Source organism: Etheostoma spectabile, chromosome 19, assembly GCF_008692095.1.
Source record: "Etheostoma spectabile isolate EspeVRDwgs_2016 chromosome 19, UIUC_Espe_1.0, whole genome shotgun sequence".
Classification (NCBI taxonomy): Eukaryota; Metazoa; Chordata; class Actinopteri; order Perciformes; family Percidae; genus Etheostoma; species Etheostoma spectabile.
This window is the reverse complement of record NC_045751.1, coordinates 7961730-7983033: the sequence shown is the minus strand read 5'-3', so window position 1 is coordinate 7983033 and position 21304 is coordinate 7961730. Positions and strand designations below refer to the sequence as shown.

The 21304-nt window shown below is 40.0% G+C and overlaps 2 protein-coding genes across 3 annotated transcripts in view; one reads left to right on the top strand and one right to left on the bottom strand.

Annotated features, from left to right (window-relative positions):
• The first annotated feature begins 855 nt into the window (after window positions 1–855).
• Window positions 856–7111, top strand: LOC116707378 (protein translocase subunit SecA). Its single transcript, XM_032544693.1, has 2 exons — window positions 856–1074; window positions 2734–7111. The coding sequence occupies exon 2, from the start codon at window positions 2746–2748 to the stop codon at window positions 6289–6291; it is 3546 nt and encodes a 1181-aa protein (XP_032400584.1). The 5' UTR covers window positions 856–1074; window positions 2734–2745; the 3' UTR covers window positions 6292–7111.
• A 1096-nt stretch (window positions 7112–8207) lies between these two features.
• ndrg2 (NDRG family member 2) overlaps window positions 8208–21304 on the bottom strand; it is a 51327-nt gene continuing 38230 nt past the window's right edge. For both annotated transcript variants that reach the window (XM_032499189.1, XM_032499191.1), the window contains exons 2-16: window positions 19583–19665; window positions 16994–17035; window positions 15270–15375; window positions 15027–15147; window positions 14339–14401; window positions 14024–14084; window positions 13561–13647; window positions 13240–13296; window positions 12958–13061; window positions 12834–12872; window positions 12679–12730; window positions 12014–12061; window positions 11894–11929; window positions 11371–11422; window positions 8208–11216 (exon numbers count right to left, since the gene is read on the bottom strand). In XM_032499189.1, coding sequence (XP_032355080.1) covers window positions 11053–11216; window positions 11371–11422; window positions 11894–11929; window positions 12014–12061; window positions 12679–12730; window positions 12834–12872; window positions 12958–13061; window positions 13240–13296; window positions 13561–13647; window positions 14024–14084; window positions 14339–14401; window positions 15027–15147; window positions 15270–15375; window positions 16994–17035; window positions 19583–19665 — 1115 coding nt within the window. In that variant the 3' untranslated portion in view covers window positions 8208–11052. The remainder of the gene's footprint in view (window positions 11217–11370; window positions 11423–11893; window positions 11930–12013; window positions 12062–12678; window positions 12731–12833; window positions 12873–12957; window positions 13062–13239; window positions 13297–13560; window positions 13648–14023; window positions 14085–14338; window positions 14402–15026; window positions 15148–15269; window positions 15376–16993; window positions 17036–19582; window positions 19666–21304) is intronic.

Genomic DNA, 21304 nt, shown 5'->3' with positions numbered 1-21304 from the left:
TGATCTATTGTCAAACATGTTCATCAGAATGTTTAAGGTGTTAAAGGTCACTGTCACTTGAGCACACTTGATATGCTTCCAAAAATCAGTGCCATTGTGAAGAAAGTGAAAGAAAAACCATGTACACACAGCTCAAGATTTAGGGGAATTCAAGACATAGTGTGAGTTTTCATTTATTTATTAATTTGAATTCAGGAATAAAGAAAAGTTCCTAAATTTAAATAATAGAGGAATGTTGACTTGTGTAATATACTATGCAATAGCCCATGTAAAACAAGGCTATACAACATTTATTTAAAAGCATTTACATGTAAATAAAAATCAAGTGCATGGTGATTTTTTTGTCAAAACATGTTTATCAGAATGTTTAAGGAGTCACAGGTAACTGTCATTTGAGCACACTTGACATGCTTCAAAGCATTTGTGCCATTGTGAAGAAAGTGAAAGAAAAACCCTGTATACACAGCTCAAGATTTATGGGAATTCAAGACATAGTGGGAGTTTTCATTTATTTATTAATTTGAATTCAGGAAAAAAGAAAAGTTCCTAAATTGAAATAACAGAGGAACGTTGACTTGTGTGACATACTATGCCATAGCCCGTGTAAAACAAGGCTATACAAGATTTATTTAAAAGCATTTACATGTAAATAAATATCAAGTGCATGGTGATCTTTTGTCATCATAACATGTTCATCAGAATGTCTAAGGAGTCACAGGTCACTGTCACTTGAGCACACTTGATATGCTTACAAGAATCCGTGCCATTGTGAAGAAAGCGAAAGAAAAAACATGTACACACAGCTCAGGATGTAGGGGAATTCAAGACATGATGGGAGTTTTTATTTATGGTTGTCACTCATGGCTACACGTTCCTGCAGTTGTGTAAAAAGTGCGAAACTTCTACAAAGTCTACAATAGGTCCAACAGATAGTCAAAAGTATGGCAAGAAATCACCTTGGGGCAGTGCTTAAAAAACACACAATAAAAGATTTAATAGAAAGAAACAACTGCTTGGGCTGCAGATCATCTCCGGTGTGTTAAAGACACACATCACTTCTCATCTTGTTAACAGGTGAGTATCAGATTATTAAACAATACATTACATATAGTACATGTATTAATAACAAAAAGAGCTACATAATATAATGATGTGTGTAGGTGTTTTGATGCGTATTTGTGAATGTTTGATAGTCAAGGGAATAATGCTGTTCATCTTAGAAAAGAAATACCACAGAAGTACATTGCTGCCACACCAGAAAAAGAAAAATGAATCAGTATCACGATTCCCTTGCCAAAGCTGAGCTTTACTTTTATTTTCATCTGTCTCAGCGAAGAAGGTAAACACAGTGTCGGTTGAAATTGATATGTAAATATTACCAGCAAAATTCTGTGTTTGTACCAGTGAAGCTATCGGGCTCAAACCAAACATCATCAAAGTTGATGGACAATGTTTCCCTAATGGTGAATTTTCATCATTAAGATGTCAGTTACATAATGCCTGTACAACATTTCACCTGATGCTGATTTTAAAAATAAGGAAAGCGTTACTGTTTTAGTTTTGTCGTTCTTACAAAGTGATGAAGTTTTATGTAATAATAACATATTAATCTGAGAGTATCATGATAAAATGTAAAAAACATGTTATAAAGTGAGACTGATCCAATTTGCTTTTTCTGAAATAGCAACAATATGCTGGCATAAAAAAAACTTATAAATATAAATCACAAAGTAAACTGTATCATATAATATGTAAAATGTGTAATAATTAAAGCTTGCATCATGTAGATGCAACAACAGCGTTGTTATCAATACTTTGAATACTTTGAATTCCTTAATAGGGGAGACAGAAACTACACACTACAGCTTTAAACTAATAATTAGAAACATATTCATACCAATTTTTATTCTAATGCTGTGGCAAGCACAGGGCTGCACAGTGAAATGCACGTGTAGTCCCTTTGTGCTACTCGAGATTAAACAAAACAAACAAAAAACAGTGATTTTTTTTTTTCTTTGCATCCGGAGAAGGTTCTGTGGGCAGACAATATGGCCGGCATCTTAATATTAAAAATATCAGAAAAACGTCCATCAACTTGAAGATGTATGAGCCACAAGCATCATTGATAGAAACATAGTTTGACTGTCATTCATATATTTGTATGGTACTTTCATTTCAAGATTATTCTAGTGGAGGCTGGCAACAGTAACATATTAATATCCTTTGACCCTGTGTTTACTTTCTTTATGTACAAAAACACTCAGCTCAGGAAAGAGCTACAGGACGAGAGGAGGAGCCTGAGAAAAAAGAAAGTGAGAAGGTGATAGAGTGGAAGAGGATGACCAGGATAGGATCAGCATTATGTGTCTGTACTGGTGTACATATATGTATTGCATTGCCTACTTCTCACCCCAAATGTTTTCAGAAATATCGCACTGCGAGAAATAAGCAATGCAGTAATGTAATCTTGATTTATATTTGATCAGCGATGCTTAATTTTACAGTTGCACTGCAGTTTACAAGCAGTGACGCTGCATAAGATCCTCGGCTCTCATCTTTAGGCTGGTGGAAACTTTCCATTGCCATTAGTAACACACATGATGTTTTTATAGTGAGAGTTTCTTCAAATAAGACAAAATGTTTTTTTTATTATTTATAAATGTTGCCTACTAGACCTTAAAGAAATAATCTAAAATCTTTAATTCTTTATATTTCTGCTTTGATTTTTGTCAGTTTTCCCACAAAATGGAGGAAGTTGAAGGATTGCTTAACAGACTCAACACTTTACTCACTGCTCACCGTTACTTGACTGCCAAAAATAATGAAGAGCTTTTTCTCAACAAGCTGCAAGGACTGGTTACAAATATCAAATGGAGCCCGGAGGATGCAGCAGACTTGTTTGATGTTCTTCTAAAGCGATTTGAGTCAACAACAACTGACAGATCACTTCTCCTCTCATGGATGTTAAACATGTTGCACTGTATAGAGATTCATTATATCACTCCCAGTTGGAAATGTCAAGGAAAGACACTTATTGAGTTGGTCCGAGACAGGACTTTAACAGATGAAGACCTCGAAAAATGTTTAGCCAATGACCCAGACAAGCAACTGGATGAAATTCTTGAGGAAATCCGCCACAAGAAGTTAAACCAAATTGGTGAAACAGTTTTAGATGACGTGAGACACATTGTATCATCGGTCAGTAAAGATCTTAATTCACACAGTAAAGGATCACAGCAGAGTGGCTTGAAAAAAGACTTGCTAACGCTCTGTCAGGCAGCTGAGGAAGCTCACTTCAGACCACGACTGACACAGATGGTGAGCTGGTGTATTATGGCTCTTTCCAAAACGGGTCAGTTAATTCAGGTTGGCACTGGAGAGGGGAAGTCATGTATTGTGGCAATGTTTGCAGCTTTTCGAGCTATGAGAGGAGAAAAGGTAGACATCATGTCCAGCTCATCAGTTCTTGCACAAAGAGATTTTAAAGAATGGCAAAACTTTTATAAAGTTTTGAATATCAGTGTCAGCTGCAACACCAACAAGCAAGACAAAGACTCAAAAAAGTGCTACGAGTGTCAGGTTGTTTATGGTACGGTGGAAAAGTTTGCTGGAGACTGGCTCCGGCATCACTTTCACAGGATGGACATATTTGGGCAAAGAAAATTCCAGTGTGCAATTGTGGATGAAGTGGATTCTTTGATGCTAGATAAAGGTCATCATGTGGTCTACTTAAGTAGTGATATGCCAGCTTTGCAACATCTCAATCCACTTTTGGCATTCATATGGTCCACTGTTAATAAGTACACAGAGATTGGCACAAAGACAACTGTGGGGCAAACATACCCCTTCCCTCATGTTGTGCTTGAAAACATAAAGGTCAAAGATGTCGATGAGTTCAGCATCCTTCAAATGGCTGAGGACACAGGTTTACTGGCAAAAGGTTCAGTCAATGACCTTAAAAGGAACCCAAGCCTTTTAACTGAAAAAACTGCGAGTGTTACTACTGACCAGTTGGCGAAGTTCTTTGAGACAGTGGAGAGGAGATTCCCTTCTTGCCAGTTTGCTCTGCACTGCAAAAACAATGTTGGAGCAATAGAGGAACTGAACAACGGACCACAAAAAGAAACTGCTGGAAGGCAGAGAGTGCCACTGCTTTTACTTAATGGAGGCTTCTGTCAGTACATGTATTCTGATGAAAACAGTGTACAGGAAGCTGTCCAAGCAGAAATTGAACAGGCTTTGCATTTCACACCATGCAAACTGAGCCAAGATAAAGTTAGCTGCTATATGCCGGGCTTCCTTTCAGAACTGGTCAAATTTAAACTAAACGTTTGGATTAAAAATGCATTACATGCACGAAACATGAGAATGGATCATGAATACGTCCTCGAGAGACATGGGGTAGTGCCTGTTGACTACAGCTGCACAGGTGTTGTTGAAAACAACATGCAATGGACAGATGGGCTACATCAGTTTCTTGAAATGAAACATGGGTCCAAGCTGAGCGACATGACAGCCATCACAAACTATATGTCCAATGTTGGCTTGTTTCAAAAGTATGGAACTCAGATCTTTGGAATCTCAGGGACTCTTGGACAACAATCAGAGACTGAGACGTTGCAGAAAATCTATGAAGGTATAAAGACCTGTCGGATACCTTCATTCAAACGCAGAAAGCTGTTTGAGGTTGAAGGAGTGATTGTAAGTGATGAGAAAGAATGGATAAAGAAAATCTGTAATGTTGTCACTGCAAAATCCAACCCTACTCCATATAGGGCTCAAAGAGCTGTGTTGGTCATCTGTGAGACCATCAAACGTGCAAAAGTTGTCCACCATGAGCTAGGAGATAAAGTCCCGAACAAGACGCTTTACATAAACAACAACATGGACAATACTGCAATCTTTGCCAAGAAGCTTGAAGCAGGAGAGGTCCTTATAGCAACAAATCTAGCAGGTCGTGGGACAGACCTTCAGGTTTCTGACGAGGTAAAGACAGCTGGAGGTTTGTTCGTTGTGCAGACCTTTCTGCCAAAGAATGCTCGTGTGGAGTCTCAAGCATTTGGCCGTACTGCTAGACAAGGATCTCCTGGGTCTGCTCAACTCATCATCTGCCCCAGCCATCTGTCAAAGTCCCTTGAATTGGTGGCTTTAATAGGCAAACATCTATCTGTATTGGAAAATATATTTAATGACATGCTAGTTCATCAACATCTTTTTGTGGTGCAATTAAGATTGTATCAAAAAAGCCACAGCAATGAAGTATCTAAAGATTTGGCTATAAAAGTGTTGACAAAAACCTCTGATTTGGGGATAAAGACACTTAAAGATGCCAGAAATGACTCTGTGGAACAAACACTAGCTAGCTATTTGGATTGTGGAATCCCAACGATAAAGAAGAAGGAAGAGCTCTTCAGTCAGTATCTGGATACACTCAATGAAGTGTACAAAAGCAGTACCAAGCCAGCAGAATCAGATTTGTCTGCGCTGAATGAATTCTGGGGTATGTGGCTACTCACAAAGTTCAATGAGGATAAATCTTTGATGGACTTAAAAAACAAACTAAATGAAGACCTGGAAACAGCAAGGAAGAAACTCAGCAACAGACAATCACCCTCATCCAACCTGCACTACTACACTGCATTTGGCACTGAGCTGCGTGAAAAGGGAAAGCTCGCAGAGAGTATCGAGATGTACACTAAGGCCATACAGGAGGACCCCTGTTGGGCAGCGATTGCATTTTACAACCGCGCTTTTGCTTCTTTAACCCAGCAACACAAGCATCAGCAGCCAACTTGCATCAATCTAGCTCGGGAAGATTTGCTGAATGCACTTGAGTCTGTTGAGCTCTACTGTGAACAAATTGAGCTTACTTGTAGATACTCCACACAAGACAGGAACCCCCACAGCGATTTAATCACCCGATTAGAAGGTCACATGATGACTAGACGCAACGTGTTGGTTTATTTCAAGGCAAACATTCATGAGGCCATAAAGAAGTTAGACAGGGCTAGAGACATAGGTGGAAATGTAAAAGTGGAGGAAAGTTTAGTCTTCTTCCTAGCTCCACTCATGGATGTCCTGCCCTTGGCATGCCTTTCAACAGAATCACTGACTACAATCCGCTCCAGAGACCCTCTGAAGTTGCTCCAGCTCACCACTCATCCCTTTTTTGACATTCTCTATGAACTGAGGTGTCTTCAATCTCTGGGCCTGACTCACGTCTACACCTTAGACACACTGTTCTCTCTGAGTGGCTATTTCTCAAAGGTGCTAAGGAAAGCTTTTAATTAGATGGCAGGCGTTCAGCACTCAAACAAAACAATCAAGCAAGCAACAGATCATACAATGGTGTTGGTGTATAACAAAACCAAAACCAAAACCGTTTTAGGTGTTACTGGATTTTTGATAAAATGTTAACCAGTGCAGGTTCCCTGTCCATTGTTACAATTCATGCAATATGCTAGATTTTCATCTAAGATGTCAAGGTAACAGAAAAAGGAAGTCTTAATATTAATACATTTTTATTGTACTTCAAACAAATATCGTGCAATTTAAAGAATGTTTTCTCCATTTTGTTGTCATGAATTTACTTGGTTCTTTATATTTATTGAAATCCCAATGATAAAATAATGTTGTAATACTGATACTAAAGTACATAACAGGGTTACACCCTAATATTGTTTTTTATATTTTACCTTTCAAAACATACACCTACACAATTAAAGAGTTATTGTTGATTGACATTAACAGGATCATTGAAGTAGTTTTTATTCACTGAAGATTTATATTTTTAGAGAGCTATAAATATGTGTAAAAGGCATTTTGATTCAGTATAAAAAAATCAATCTATCATCACCTGTTGGCTATTGACTGTTCATTTTAAATACATATTACCTATCAACAATATAGTAGTAATAATAATAATAATCAAAGTGGTACTGAAGTTTCCCTGCATTGGAGACTGCAGTAATGTAGGTCTTTGCAGTTATTTGTATAGCACAGTATCATAACGTTTTATGAGATGCATTAATATTAGAAAACAGGATTTGTCACAATTTCCACTTTAGGCAATAAGAATAACTGGTTAGTGTTAGGTGTATACGTTTGGCAAAAGGGATTTAGTCAAGATTAAACAAAAATGTAAAACAGTGTGTGTACATGTTGAATTGTTAAGCTCATTTGAGAAAGCTTTGTGAGAGTATGGTGGACTTGAAGATGCTATGAGCCACCAGGAGGTTTAAAAAAAGAACACAGCTAACTACAGTTTTGTCTGAGTTAAATTAAGGAAATTGTGGGGCAAAATGAAAGTTTGTGGATTAAAGCGTAGCATTTATCTTGCATTCTTTGATGTTATTATAGTGTTGTAGTGGGGGGGGGGGGGAGCAAAAATTCCTGGTTTGTACAGTAATGCAGCGAATGCATCCATGCCCACACAAGGTTAGGTATCACTTCCTAAAGCATTTCTGGTTAGAGGCCAACTATATTTTACATTTTTACTATAGCAACTACATTGCTATTTACTTTTGACATGTGAAATGACAATAAAGTTAAATTGAATCAAAGTACAGGCTAGCCTTAAGGTCTTGTTCTGCCTACCAAGTGAACCCACCTGTTTCAGGAAGGAAGTCGTCACTGTGTGGACAAATGGCAAATTGTTGGAAAAACACAAAACATTCAGGAGTATTATAAATTATATATACAGTATATACTGTATTTCACACTTTTTTATTAAGTACATAAGTCCACATGTGTTCATTCATAGTTTTGATGCCTTCAGTGATAATCTACAATGTAAATAGTCATGAAAATAAAAGGAAATGCAGTGAATGAGAAGTTGTGTTCAAATTTTTGGCCTGTACTGTATATATATATATACTTCAAAAGGGGTACAGGTGTTTTTTACATGTGGTACTTGATTACAACCAAACATCCAAGATGGCGTATAACTTCTTTCTTGCTTTTCTTTTGGTCAGTAGCGTGCTCAGTGCTGCCACTAGTGACCAGAAGCTATAGCGCACCTGTCTGAAACCAACACAAAGAGGGCTTTTATTCCCCTAACTTGACAATATTCTGTGTCAGTCCTTTTCATATAAATACTGTGTAGTAAATTGGATGTCTTTATTGGCAACAAATGCAACACAATTTACAACATACACTGTTTTCTTCACATCAACCCCTTTCGAGAAAGCAAGACAGGAAACAGGATATTCCTCTTAAGCTTTTATTTATATTTTAAGTTTGCTTTTTAAGGATGTTCATTGTGTTACACAGAGAAATTAGCCACACAAGTAAAATTGATTGCACTCTCTTTACCTTTAATCTTTTTTTTAATTTATTTTTTCTCCCTTATCAGCGCTAATGCTCTAAAAGTTACACAAGAACTATCACACGGTTAACTAACTTGTGAGCACATCGGGACAGTAAACTAACACTTCACAGAGATTTAAAAGAAATCTCAAAACATAGAGGGGGAAGGAATATATGATCAAAGTAAAAATGAATCGACAGAAATAGACAAAATGGACAAGCATTTACAATCAAACAGCCCTGCTCAACTCTCCACAAATAAGTACTACTCCTTTTCCTTATTTGAAAATTTTATTTTCCGGGCTCCACGCATTATCCCTTATTTGGTAGACGCTCCCATGCCCAACTGTTAAGTTTCAATTGAAGTTTGAGAGGGGAACTTACATTCTACGCGTCAGCACTTTGGACGACAACAAAATTGCCTAAAACGTGATGGCATCCTGGTGTGACGTCACATTTTGCATTAACACCCTATAGCACGAATCATCCTAATATCAAGATTTGTGTTTGCCTTAAACAACACAGCAGTTGTTAGCGTTTAAAAGGATGGATGTAACTTGTATGTGATGGGCAGAGGGGAGTGACTTAAAAATAGATTACTGTCCTCACAACCATCATTAATGTCTTCAAAGTAGGCCAACCCAGTCTGTTCAAAGCTCAAATCTGAGGCCCTCCACTGACTTTCTTGTCACTGTCATCATCATACATCATCCAACAGGTTTGGTAAAGGAACACTGGACAGCATGTGAAAGAAAGAGGCAACCACCAACTGGCTCATAAAAATGATATTGCTTATTAAGGGAAAATAAATCAGATGCAACGCTGCATCAAAATGGGGGCCCACAGCTGGCACGCTTAAAAATGGATATCGGATTGGGTCTTACGGTACGGGCAGTCCAATAGCTACATGTTGTAGGGCAGTGATGAGCTTTATGTTGACATGTATTTATTTTGGTTTATTTTGGGGCTCTTAGTTTTGGCAGTAAGAATGCTTATTGGCCGCAAATACAGATTGGTTGTTTAAGGTACAGATATTGGCTAATACTTTTTTTTTATGGCTGTCCCAAAGTGTGTTGGCAGTGAAGGGGCTGGTACATTGTCATAAGTCAAAGGGGATGTTGGTGGTCTTATAAGTGAATTACTAAAACTTTTCCATAGGACCCTGGCTTTCTTCATTAATTGTGCTTTCAGGATACAAGTGCTTTTCATACACCTCACATGTACTTCCTCAGACACACACATGTCGCAACAATCACAACACAATCCTCCTGAGCCTGTTGCTTTAATAAAGCTGCTTGTTGCGAGAGAGGAGCTTGTGTTCGTTTTACCTCACATCACACAGGAACTCAAGTATGATAGCTGGGTTTGTTAGGAGGTATCCATGCACAGGCAAGGCTAAGAGACTACAACCCAGATGATAAACACAGTGATCCCTTCTGGCTGTGCCTAACACTGAAATGCAATATCCATACTAAGATGCTTAGTGATGTAACGCACCCTGTTGGATAGTACACGAGTGTGCATATTAGGACATGCAGTGCGAGACTGCCAGCAATATTGGAAGCACTATTTAATGTGCGACTAGTGTTAATGATAGGATGCTAGCTAGCTAAAGCTAACACCCTCAGTCTCACCTATGCTTAACTTTAGACCGCCACTTTCGCTAAACAACAGCACACACAGATACACACACACTCACACACACAATCCACACAACTGATTAGCAGAATATAAAAGAATATTATCCAGTCATTATCCACATGGGCTGATACCAGGCATGCAACTTCCAAATCCCCAAAAAAGTAAGAAAAAACAAAAGCTTCCTGCCCACCTCCTCAAATCCAATGGGAAAACAAAACTTATAGACAGGGGCAAATGGAAGATAAACAACCAGGCAACATCAAGGAGGAAGTAGTCACTATAATGGCTCTCATTGGCTGTTACCACACAACGGGTCAACCAATCAGTAGCTTCAGCCATTTGCTGAGGCAGGTTACAAATGAGATAATAAAATTTGATTAAAGAAATTAAAATAACACAATATAAACTAGCTTAAAATGTAATAGACACACATTGTTATAAGTATCTCTGCTATGTTTTTTTTTGTCTATGTTGTTTTAAACTCATTGTGTAATAAAGAGAAAAGGTGTTACTCTTTTTATCTATTGTATGATGATCATCATCATCATCATCGTTAGCTTCAACATCATTATCAACAACATAATCATCTGCATCAACAACAATAACGCGTTCAGAATTATTACTATTGGTTAACGCAAAGTGTGCAGTCTCTATAGAGCCTCCTTATCTAAATTAAAGCGCTCTATTGGCTGATGGAGGCTCTGATAGAGGGGAGGGAGAGAGGAACGGTGGCCATTCTTTCCCCACCGGCCCCCTTTTATTTATTAATCTCTTGCTTATACGTCTTATAATCATTGTAGAACAGCCCAATCCACTCTTTTTCAGCTGGAAGGGGGTTGTGAGGAACAGGGCTGTTACAAAATAAGGAAGATAGGTTTCTATTTCCTATGAAATCTCTCTCTCTCCCTCCCTCCCTCTCCTTATCTCTAGTCCTATTCTGCTCTTGTGGGGAATGATGGGAGTTGTTTAGTGACAAATAAGTAACCCATTCGTCTTGTTCCTAAATTATCGTCAAGCTTCATCTTTCCCTTCCTTTCGCCTTCGCCCTCTTCTCTTTCTCACTCTCAATCACTTTCTCTCGCTTTCATTTTTTTCTTTTTTCCTTCAGCAAGACACCTCCATCGTTTGGGAGGGGCTGGGTGGCATCTGGCCGCCCTGCGAGCCCTGGGACAGGGTGCGGGAGCGAGAGCGGGACCCGTCCATGGAGTAAGAGGAGGAGAGGGAGGTGGTGCGGGAGCGGGACAGGCGGGTCATGCAAGATGAAGCCACTGTGGAGAGAAGAGGAGACAAAATGTGCTTAACTAATTAGAAATCCAAGGAAACGCTACGCAACATCTAAAAAGATAAAGCTGGCATCATTCTATGTTGTTTTCTTATTGTTGACAAACCCAATGAAAAGACAAAAGAAGCAACAGATCTTACTGTAGCCCATTCCCTGGATGAAATACTTGAAAGCCTCAGTCAGTTTAGCAGGCTGCAGACACAAAGAAAAGAAAGTGTTTTCCATTCAGTACAATCACTAATTATTACCTGAAATTGGGAATAATATTGCTATTTGGCAGCCAAGGGTAACAGTTTCACTTTAAAAGGACCACAAAACCCAGATTCCTACCCTTTCTGAGTGGTTTGTTGTCTTTTTTTGGGGATAAGGGAACTGGTAATGTTAGTTCAATAGCAGTTTGAGATTTCATTCTTGGTGCATTGCTTCTGTTTTAAATCATGTCTTGTATTTATTTCCTTTTTTCAAGGCACTAATTCATGTGCTCCAAAAAGAATTCATGCAAAAATGGTGCATAAGTTAGAGTGATAGCATGTTTTTTTTTGTTGAAGGCCCACCTTGTGATGGCTGATTGAACATGTGAGTTTAAAAAAAACCACAGTCTTGTTAGTTGCAACTTTAACATCAGTTTTAAGTATCAATAAGAGGCTGTTAGCTTGTTGTTACCTGGGTCAGCTGAGGGAGACCACCAGCGTCAGCCATCTTTGGAGGACAGAGAGAAGAAGAGTGTAAGAGTGAATGACGAAGAGAGAAAAATTTAAAGACTTTAAATGTCACTTACTGTACCTTTAGGAATGAAGTTGTTGTTGGATCCATTTTGCTGTTGCAGTCCACCTAGTGGATGCAGAAGGAAAAACAGTAAACCATTCAACAGTGCACAGATCACCCATTTCTAGCACTTAAAGCTACAGTGCGTAGTTTCTGTCTCCCCCATGTGGAATTCTAAGTATTGACAACAACACAGTCGACGCGTCCACATGATCCTACGCCTTTAGTGATTGCACACGCACCCACGCAAGTTGCAGGAGGACACGGAAGAAAAACATGAAGGACTCTTTAGAAAAGGTAGTTATCTTCACACGAGTTTCAGCAAAAAACCGCCGGACGACACGATCTTCTGAACGTAGTCATTCTGAGAAATACAGAGAGAGTTGTATGGAGCTGATGGTCTTAACTGGTTTGTAGCAACTCATTTGGCAATGGCTTGATTGTAACGGCATTCATTAGTGTATCAAACAGTTACGCACAGTTACGCAATGCATTACTCCCAGTGTTGACCCACGTGATCTCCGAATTGTCATACCAGGAACATATGGATACGCTAAAGATTGGCTTGGTTTGAATTTCCATTAGAAGGGTTGAACCCTGATCAGAAGACCCTGGTCCAACCCTGGTAGGTGGTGTGGTTAATCTGTTGATATGAATCAGAACACACCGCAGGTGAAACTTACAGCAGCGTCCTCATATGGAGCCTGATCGCCCACCACCAACATTACTGGGCACCTGAAGTTGACAGAAATGAAAGTTATAAGGGTGGCATTTAGATTCACACAACAAAATCAAACAAAAACTAAAGTATACAGAGGAAAGTTTAGAGGTGATTTACTTGAAGGTGCTGTTGCGGTCAATGTTCAAATCTCTGCGACTGGAGGGAAACAAAAAGACAACACTTTGTTGGCCGTTGCGGAGTATATTTGTGTTTATGTAGTGATATCTGTGTGTGTGTTTACCTGTTGTAAGACTTCCAGAAGAGCTCTATGTTGACCAGATTAGACGCTTTGGAGATGCGCTCTCTGTGAGACTGCACAAGTTCTGTGTTTGATGACAGCTCCTCCTGCAAGAAAAGAGACTTTTTTTTCTAACTGCCAAAATTATTCGAAACAAGTGACACGGTAGGCATTTTCTGCAACTACCTAAAGTCCTTTTTTGAAATGATGTAGTATTTTGATACAATCGTAAAAAAACATTTTGCATTTAAAAGAAAAAGAAAAAAGAAATGATTGTCCTTGTACCTGACTGAAAAGGTGGGACAGGATCTGCTCTGTGAGGGAGGATGTCACAGAGATGAGCTAGAGAGGGAAAAAATCAATAGGGTTATTAATCATTTAGTAACTTTAATGTGATAAACTATAACATAATCAATACTACTCTGGGGTATGAGCCATGCACGCAGTCACATAATTTCATATCCACCGCTTAATGTAAATTGATGGAGAAGTCGTATAAGGACTAACTAGATTAAAACACCACGTTTCTGTGTACAAGACAATGCAGTCCAAAAAGAAAGAAAGAGAGAAAGAAAGAAAGAAAGAAAGAAAGAAAGTAAAGCCTACCTTCTGTGCAGCCCAGTCTATCCATCCTCGAGTGTTAGGGTCGATGTTGACCAGAACCAGACCTTCCACTGAATCCGGGTTTGCAAGCTGACGGGAGAAAGGAAGCAACAGATGGGAGACAGATGGTGAGATCATGAGAAGAAAATCATCACAGAAGACGGAATGTTTTTAGATGACTTCTGTAGACAAAATTAGACAGAAAGGAACATGAATAACACTGCGTATTAAAATCTGTACACAACACTTAAAAGAGCAGTAAATCTCCCATGCTAGCATTAGTGAAGTACTATTATCACATACATTTCTCATGACTGAAATGTTCACTGATTGATTCCTGCCCCATTTGAATGCATTTCACAAATGTAAAAGTCACTGCTAGTGTTACTGCTGTGTTTCACTGCTTGTATTATTAGCTGCTAACTGGCAGGCAGGCGGGCTAAAAACCAAAAAAAATTACACTCACTGAGAACTTGGAGAGGACGTACGCTCCCGCCCCCACACCCACTCCGATTACAGTGCGGAAGCTGACGGAGGAACAAAACTAGTTAACAACAGAACACATGTATTCAACCATACAGTACATATAGCACTTATATTGTAAGCAAGACGTTAGAAATGTTCTGAGACAGGGCTGCTTTGGGTACAGCTATGACTTGTGTGGAGCTGCATGGAGAAGTAAGAAGTACATAACATGACTCACACGACAAGAAGAATCAGTTATAATTAATGAAATGAAATTCTGCTTCTTCTTACGTCAAAATAAAAACCCTTAACTCACTTGAAAAACTGCAGGACGGCAGGGATCATCTCTGCTATGGTGTCCATGGAGGGATACTGGTAACTATAACAGGAAACACAAGCAACCATCACAATATAATAACAAAAACATCTCGTTTTTTATTGTTAGTGCAAAAAGTAAGGTAGCCCGTTAGCTGTCCTGCCCAAACCTCTTTGTAATTACTGGAAATTACTCAACTTACATGATGACAAAGGATTTTACTTTTTCTAGTTCATCTTAAACACATGCAGTGGCTGACATCTTTATCCACAGGGTTTTAAAAATGAGTTCAAAAAGAGAATAAACTTCTAGAATCACCAGCAGGAGTCAAAGGTCACAGCCGAGATGCCGTGACAATACAAGAAGCAAAATCCCCCTGAGCCCGTGAAATAATCACGCAGGGAAGAGAAATGAGAAGTGCGCAAAGAGAGAGAGAGAGAGAGAGAGAGAGAGAAAAGGACGGATTTTCCTTAAACCTCTGACAAGAGTGTATTAGAGACTGCAGAGGATGAGAGATGGGAGAGATGGCAGGAGAAGTATTTTTGGAAGAGATTAGGTTTAAGCCTGCCATAGAAGATTTTTTTCTGTTTCTAAGAAATTTACTTAAAAAAAAGAAGAAGCAAAGTCACTGCAGGACGATGAGGGTAAACCAGCATGTCCATACACATAGGACTAATGAATGTCGTACCCTGTGGGATAGACAGCAGCCCCCTCCTCCTGCCCCGGAGCATCGACATGAATCAGGGTGAAGTTCTTGACAATCTCCTGCATCTCCTCGAACCTGAACAGAGGGGAGAAGCAGCTCTTACCTGCCAGAGAGAAGAAAAAAAAAAGGAATCAATCCAAAAAAACGGGGCACGACCAAGGGTAAGATTTATAATTGACAAAGAGCTGAAAAAAACTCCCAAAAGGCTGAGAGAGAGCTACTCACTGTCCAGACCCACATCATGGACGGTGAGGATAGCAGGCCTGCGGGTGGTCCGTGTGCCGTGGAGGGTCACATGCAGAACACCGTGTGGGGTCTCGATACTGTGCTCCTGGACAGAGCCAGAGAAAACAACCCCTTATAAGCCCCATGTTTCACTGGGCATGTCTCTGCTTCCAGCTGCGTTCCGGTTTTGTTCCGTCCTCGACCACGCGCCACACCACACAGAGTGCGTCTCAGTAGCGTAGCGTCTGGCTGCCCGACTCACAGAATTAATTATCTCTACAGGCACTTTACCGAACAATCACTTGTTTATGTAGTTAGTATCTAGGGGTGGCAGTAGCTCAGTCCGTAGAGAGTTGAGAGTTGAGAGGGTCACTGGTTCAAGTCCCCGTATGGACCAAAAAGTACAGAGTGTGGATTGGTGACTGGAGAGACGCCAATTCACCTCCTGGGCACTGCCAGGTGCTCTTGAGCAAGGTACCGTACCCCCCCCAACCGCTCAGGACGCTGGTTCGGCTGGCAGCCCACTCACTCTGACATCTCTCCATTAGTGTGTGTGTGTGTGTGTGTGTGTGTATGTGTGTGTGTGTGTGCGCTTCAGGACTGTGTGTGATAACTAACAAAGTGTTGACACAGAGTGTACATTGTAATTTCCCCATTGGGGATCAATAAACAGATTAAAATTAAGTTATCTACCCTCCACTCTAATGCTGTCCTGACAAAAAGAATCTGTGATGTCTTATTATGTTTTTCCACCTTCAAAATGAATCTCTTGTCATCCGTGGTGTTGTAGAGGAAAGGTGTAGAATATCGGGGGATGTGTTGAACTGACCGGATACTCTCGCTATTTCACGTCCTACCCGGCTTTCTGAACTGCGCGCGGCTCACGGGGAAACAGACCTGTTGCGTATCTTTAGCGTAGCGGAGAGCCGCTTCACGCACACTACTGGGACGCACCGCAGTGCAGCTGGTGGAATGTCATGCATTGACTTGAATGGCCGAGATTCCTCGCGTGGCCCTCCGGAACGCAGCACATACACGTCTGGTGAAAAATGGGGGTTAGTGTGAAATTGACATTTCCGTAGTAAGCTTGCATCAAACTAAAATCCCACAAAATTTGTATCCCTTGTTCATTTTTATTTGAAAACAACAGCTATTGACAGTGTTGTCAAACTTTTTGTTCTTTGTTGTTGCATTTGATTGTATTTTACTAGGGCCATAAAGACAAATAAACATCACCTGTATGCTTCAAAAGGTGGCTGTGAATAGTTTGCTTTTTAACAAAGATGGAATCAATTTCAATACGGTGGTTAATATACATGAAAATATCACGGTTTTATAGTGGAGACAAAAAGTATTAAAGCATCCACAGAAACCTCTTCCACCACTTTTCCGCTGTTAATAATTATGACCAGTATATTACAAACATCATTATAATTTCACCCAAATAGATCTCAATGTGCATTACCTTTGAAATAAAATTGCCAACCATGACGTAAGTCTACCATCCAGCCTTAGTAAATAGGGTTTATACAGGACACTTATACAGATGTAAATTGGATGGGACTGGATAGCTTTTGTCGTTGTAAAGACAACCGGCTGGGAGAAGAGGCTCACATTTTGCCTGGGCCAATTGTTCCGTTATGATTTTACTATATATTGTGTTTGCACTCCATACCATACAACCCATGACCTATTCAGTCAAGCAATCTGAAATCTGAAAATACCTGTCCTTGGTCCAGGAGTATCCGAGCAGCCAGTTCAGCATCCTGTGAGAAATTAAGGAATGAAGTCTCGTTAGAACAAGGTGTGCGTGTAATTATTGGAGATATATATATATATATATATATATATATATATATATATATATACAGTGGTGCTCATAAGTTTATGAACCCATGCTATGTTTTGTCCGACCAACAGTCCAAAACCAGTTTAAAAAAAAATTAGTTTACTATGACAGACAATGACAATGACAAGCAGCTAGCCCTTAGATTTGTGAACGTGAAACGATGAAATGTTTAGCATTTTTCCTTGAAAAATTATGACTAATTGAGCAATTGAATACTTAGAATTTTTATTGTGTGCACTGTAAAAAAAAACAAAAAAACATGTACAAGAGAAAATTCTTAGCTTTTAGTTCTTTTCTTCAAATGGTTGTTCATTTCTTTAATGTTTAATTTCTTATACTGCACTGTAACTTTTATTCTTGTGTTTTGTCTGTTTTTATTCTTTTCATTGTTTTTGTGTGAAGCACTTTGAATTGCCCTATCGCTGAAATGTGCTGTACAAATAAAGCTGCCTTGCCTTGCCTTTTGTAGTCCTTTTATGTTAAACGAGGTCTTGCTCCCTAACTAACACCCAAACAGGGAAGAGGGGCGACATTACCCTCCCGATAATGCCGTAGAGAACCTCCTCATTAGAGCAGGTGGTAGCAGAATACCAGTGATTACATGGAAGACGCTTGTCAGTGGGAGGCTTTAAATGGGATGTTCATTTGCAACCTGGGATCCATTTTACCCGCTATTAAATGACTAACATCACAAGCTCTAGAAATTAGCAGTCTGAGGAGCTGAAGTGCTGATGGGGAATTGACAATAGGCACATAGCTGCATTATAAAAAAGGTCACTAGTTTAATCTATATAAAGCATATTCTTGATGACAGAGTGTAGCATGAGGGCGGAGGCGGATGTCGCAGTGACAGATGGAGCTTCGGATATAACCTACAACCTACCAGTCTTCATTTCCTACTCCAAATCACCCATCACACCCCCAAGGGTCATGGTGTAGCTAGTCTATATCCTTGATATTCTACTTCCGGGCTTAAGCCGGTGCCACAGGAAATTCAGCCAGATGCATGTTTTTCCGCCAATGTAATGTTTCATTTTTTTCGTGTTGAAATATTAAACTCAGGTGGATTTCAGAGGACTATGGTTAACTGCTCCTCAGATCTCTGCAGGGTAAATCCAGACAGCTAGCTAGACTATCTATCCAATCTGAGTTTTCTCTCGCACAACTCTTAGCGCTGCCCATGCCGATTGTGATTGGTTTGAAGAAATGCCAATAAAACTAGAGCAGATTTTCCTCCCATCCCGGAATGCTGTGTGGACTATCCCGACCCTCCTCTGCTCCGCAGCGTGTGGATGATCCGGAAAAACTAGACTATGATGTAGCTAATGCTACAGCAAGGGTAATGACTGTCACAGATTCATTGCTAAACAGGCTTCAGCAAATACCCTCCTAAATGCTCATTAGAAAACAAAAAGTGTATTAATCCGCGGCTGAAAATAGTCCTCATCACTTTTTACTCCTGTATGAGTAATGCTGGCTCAAAACTAGAGTGCCTGGATGTTTTAGGAATAAGGAATACTGAACCTTTTATTAAAATGAAAGAAAATTAAACTACACATTTGTGAGCAGTTCAATATTTACACTCTAAGCAGGAACTAGTGGGCTTGGGGCCACAGAAAAGTTAGGGACGAGACTGACTAACATATTCCTGTTTTTAGTCTTTTAGTCAGATTTGTTGACAATAAGAAAAATATAGAACACCAGCCAAAAATGTGGGAACATTTTTTTGTTTGGTCGTCACATTCACCATATTCTTTAGGGACAAAAGGTTTTCAACAACAACAACAAACATAATAGTTCTTTTGAGTTAAAGGAATATAGTATAGCCTATTAATAACTGGATGTCCTTTGTAAATATTTAGTTTGAGTGCTGCATTTCCCTGTTTGGCCACCAGGTGTCAGCAGTGAGAGACTAACAGCTCTGCTCTGCAGCGCTGGATCCACACAACAACATCAGCGCAGCAGAGCAGAGGAGCTGCTCTCGCTCCCTCGGGGCTTTGACGTCAATCCGAAGCCACCGCTGCAGCTGTGCACAAACACACACACACACACACACACACACACACACACACACACACACACACACACACACACACACACACACACACACACACACACACACACAGTCACATGTGTTTTGAAACACATGCTGTCATAAGCTCAAACTCACATTCATGCATAGCAAGGACACAAATGCCAACACACACACACAAACCAACCTTTGTTTTTTTTGTCTCTTGACACACACACACACACACACACACACACACACACACACACACACACACACGCAAGCACCCATCCACCCCTGTGGTTTCAGATTATGCACACACTGACTGCTCATGTATGTGTCTCCATGCCTGGATAACATTAAAATCAGCCCATACAGTATGTGTGTTTTTCTGCATGCAGCCTGTGTGTGCACATATCTTTGCATGTATGCGTGTGAGACATCATCTCTGACCTTGGACTCAGCCTGACCGGTGAGTAAAGGCTTCTCCTCCGTGATGGCAATCTCCTGCATTTCTGTTGTCATGACGTCACCTCCTGTACAGGTAAAAGAGACCAGAGCATGAAAATCTGTAGCTTGTGTTCACTGCACTGTGACAATGAATACATCTTATTTCCTACTCACATTAAACCATCACACTGCAATATGGGAACAGGTGGACACACACACACACACACACACACACACGCACACACCAAGTGATTAAATACTGTGTTTTCCTCTGGGACTTTGCTTTTTCTGTGGGACCTTACAGAAGTTAATTACTCATTAGTGCCAAAAGAGATGAGCAGAAAAGAATTGTGGGGCAGAAAAAGAAAGAGCTAGAGTAGAAGAGGAGGGGTGGATCAGCATGGACACATTTTTGGATGGGTAAAGACAGGTGTGATGAAATGCGGGGGAATAAAAAGCATAAAGAGATGAAGGTGGGTGATTAAACATTGTGCCACAGAAAAGAGACGTGGATGTGACAAATTAGAACCACCCAAAGGGAGAACTGACTGTGACAAACAAGTGGCTGATAAGGATGAAGTGAAGGTACTGAAGTATGAAGTACTCTTATCTGAGGAAGACTAATCGAGCATGTCCCCTATTTTCACACCTTTACAGCCACGGTGAGTGCACTGGTGCAGCTCAAATTTAAATACTGCGCCCGAGGGCATCCCAAAAGGTAGGTTGTTGACAGGGGTAGACTTATGTTAACATTTCCACAATTGATCTATCCACAGGTCTGGGATATCAAACTGAAGTTTTACAAATTACAACTGCAGACATGTAGTTTGTAGACAGTCCTGAATCACTGTAAATAAACAGACAACTTGCATGCATTTCTCTCACGTCTACAGAAGTCAGATTCACTGTGTTCACTCGGACATTTTAAACGTGTTAAGAGGCTAAAAGCGTGTTTAAAGCTTGCCCTGTTTCAGCGTCTTGGGTGCAAACTGTAGATAGCAGGAGGATAGCACGGTGTAGGCAACAGCGATTGTTTTTGTTTTTCTTCCTACTGACAGCACTCCAAATTTACAAGCAACAGAGCTACATGTTGAAATCGACCGGACGACTCCTTTAAGTCTGACACTTGTCGCTTTAGGTTGTAGCAAGTTTTGCAATCTCGCTTAATGCTGGACCAATGTCAAAGATTGTTTTCCAGTCACTTTGACTAAAAAACAGGTTGAAAAAAACTGTATTTACCCTTTAATGTGCTATTTATCAAGGCGTGTCTACCTAACATACATTTGTATACATTATATAGCAAGCACTGGTTGAAAAAAACGACAGTACCCTTTAAATTGTCTCCTAACAATCTGAAACATGGTTTGCTATCCCACCAGTTGTCAAGCTCAGAAGCAACAACAACACGTTTCAGTATGTTACTCAGAGACACTTCAGTGGGCCGGGCAGCTGCTTGCTGACACGTAGCCTTGAACCGGGCCATTCGGTCTCTCTCTGATACTGTAGATTGCTGTTCCACAGCCCATCCCCCACTATTTTTATAGGTCTCTGTCATGTCCTGACATGGCTGCTGAGTAAATTGGTTAACACATTCGTCTGTGCATATAAATAGGTGCCTAGTATGACACCCTTTTGATGTTTGGAGGGGGAAGTTATGCTGTAGCATTTCTATATAAAGCATGTGATTCATTAGGAATCTACACAATTAAATGCTTTTAAAAAGAG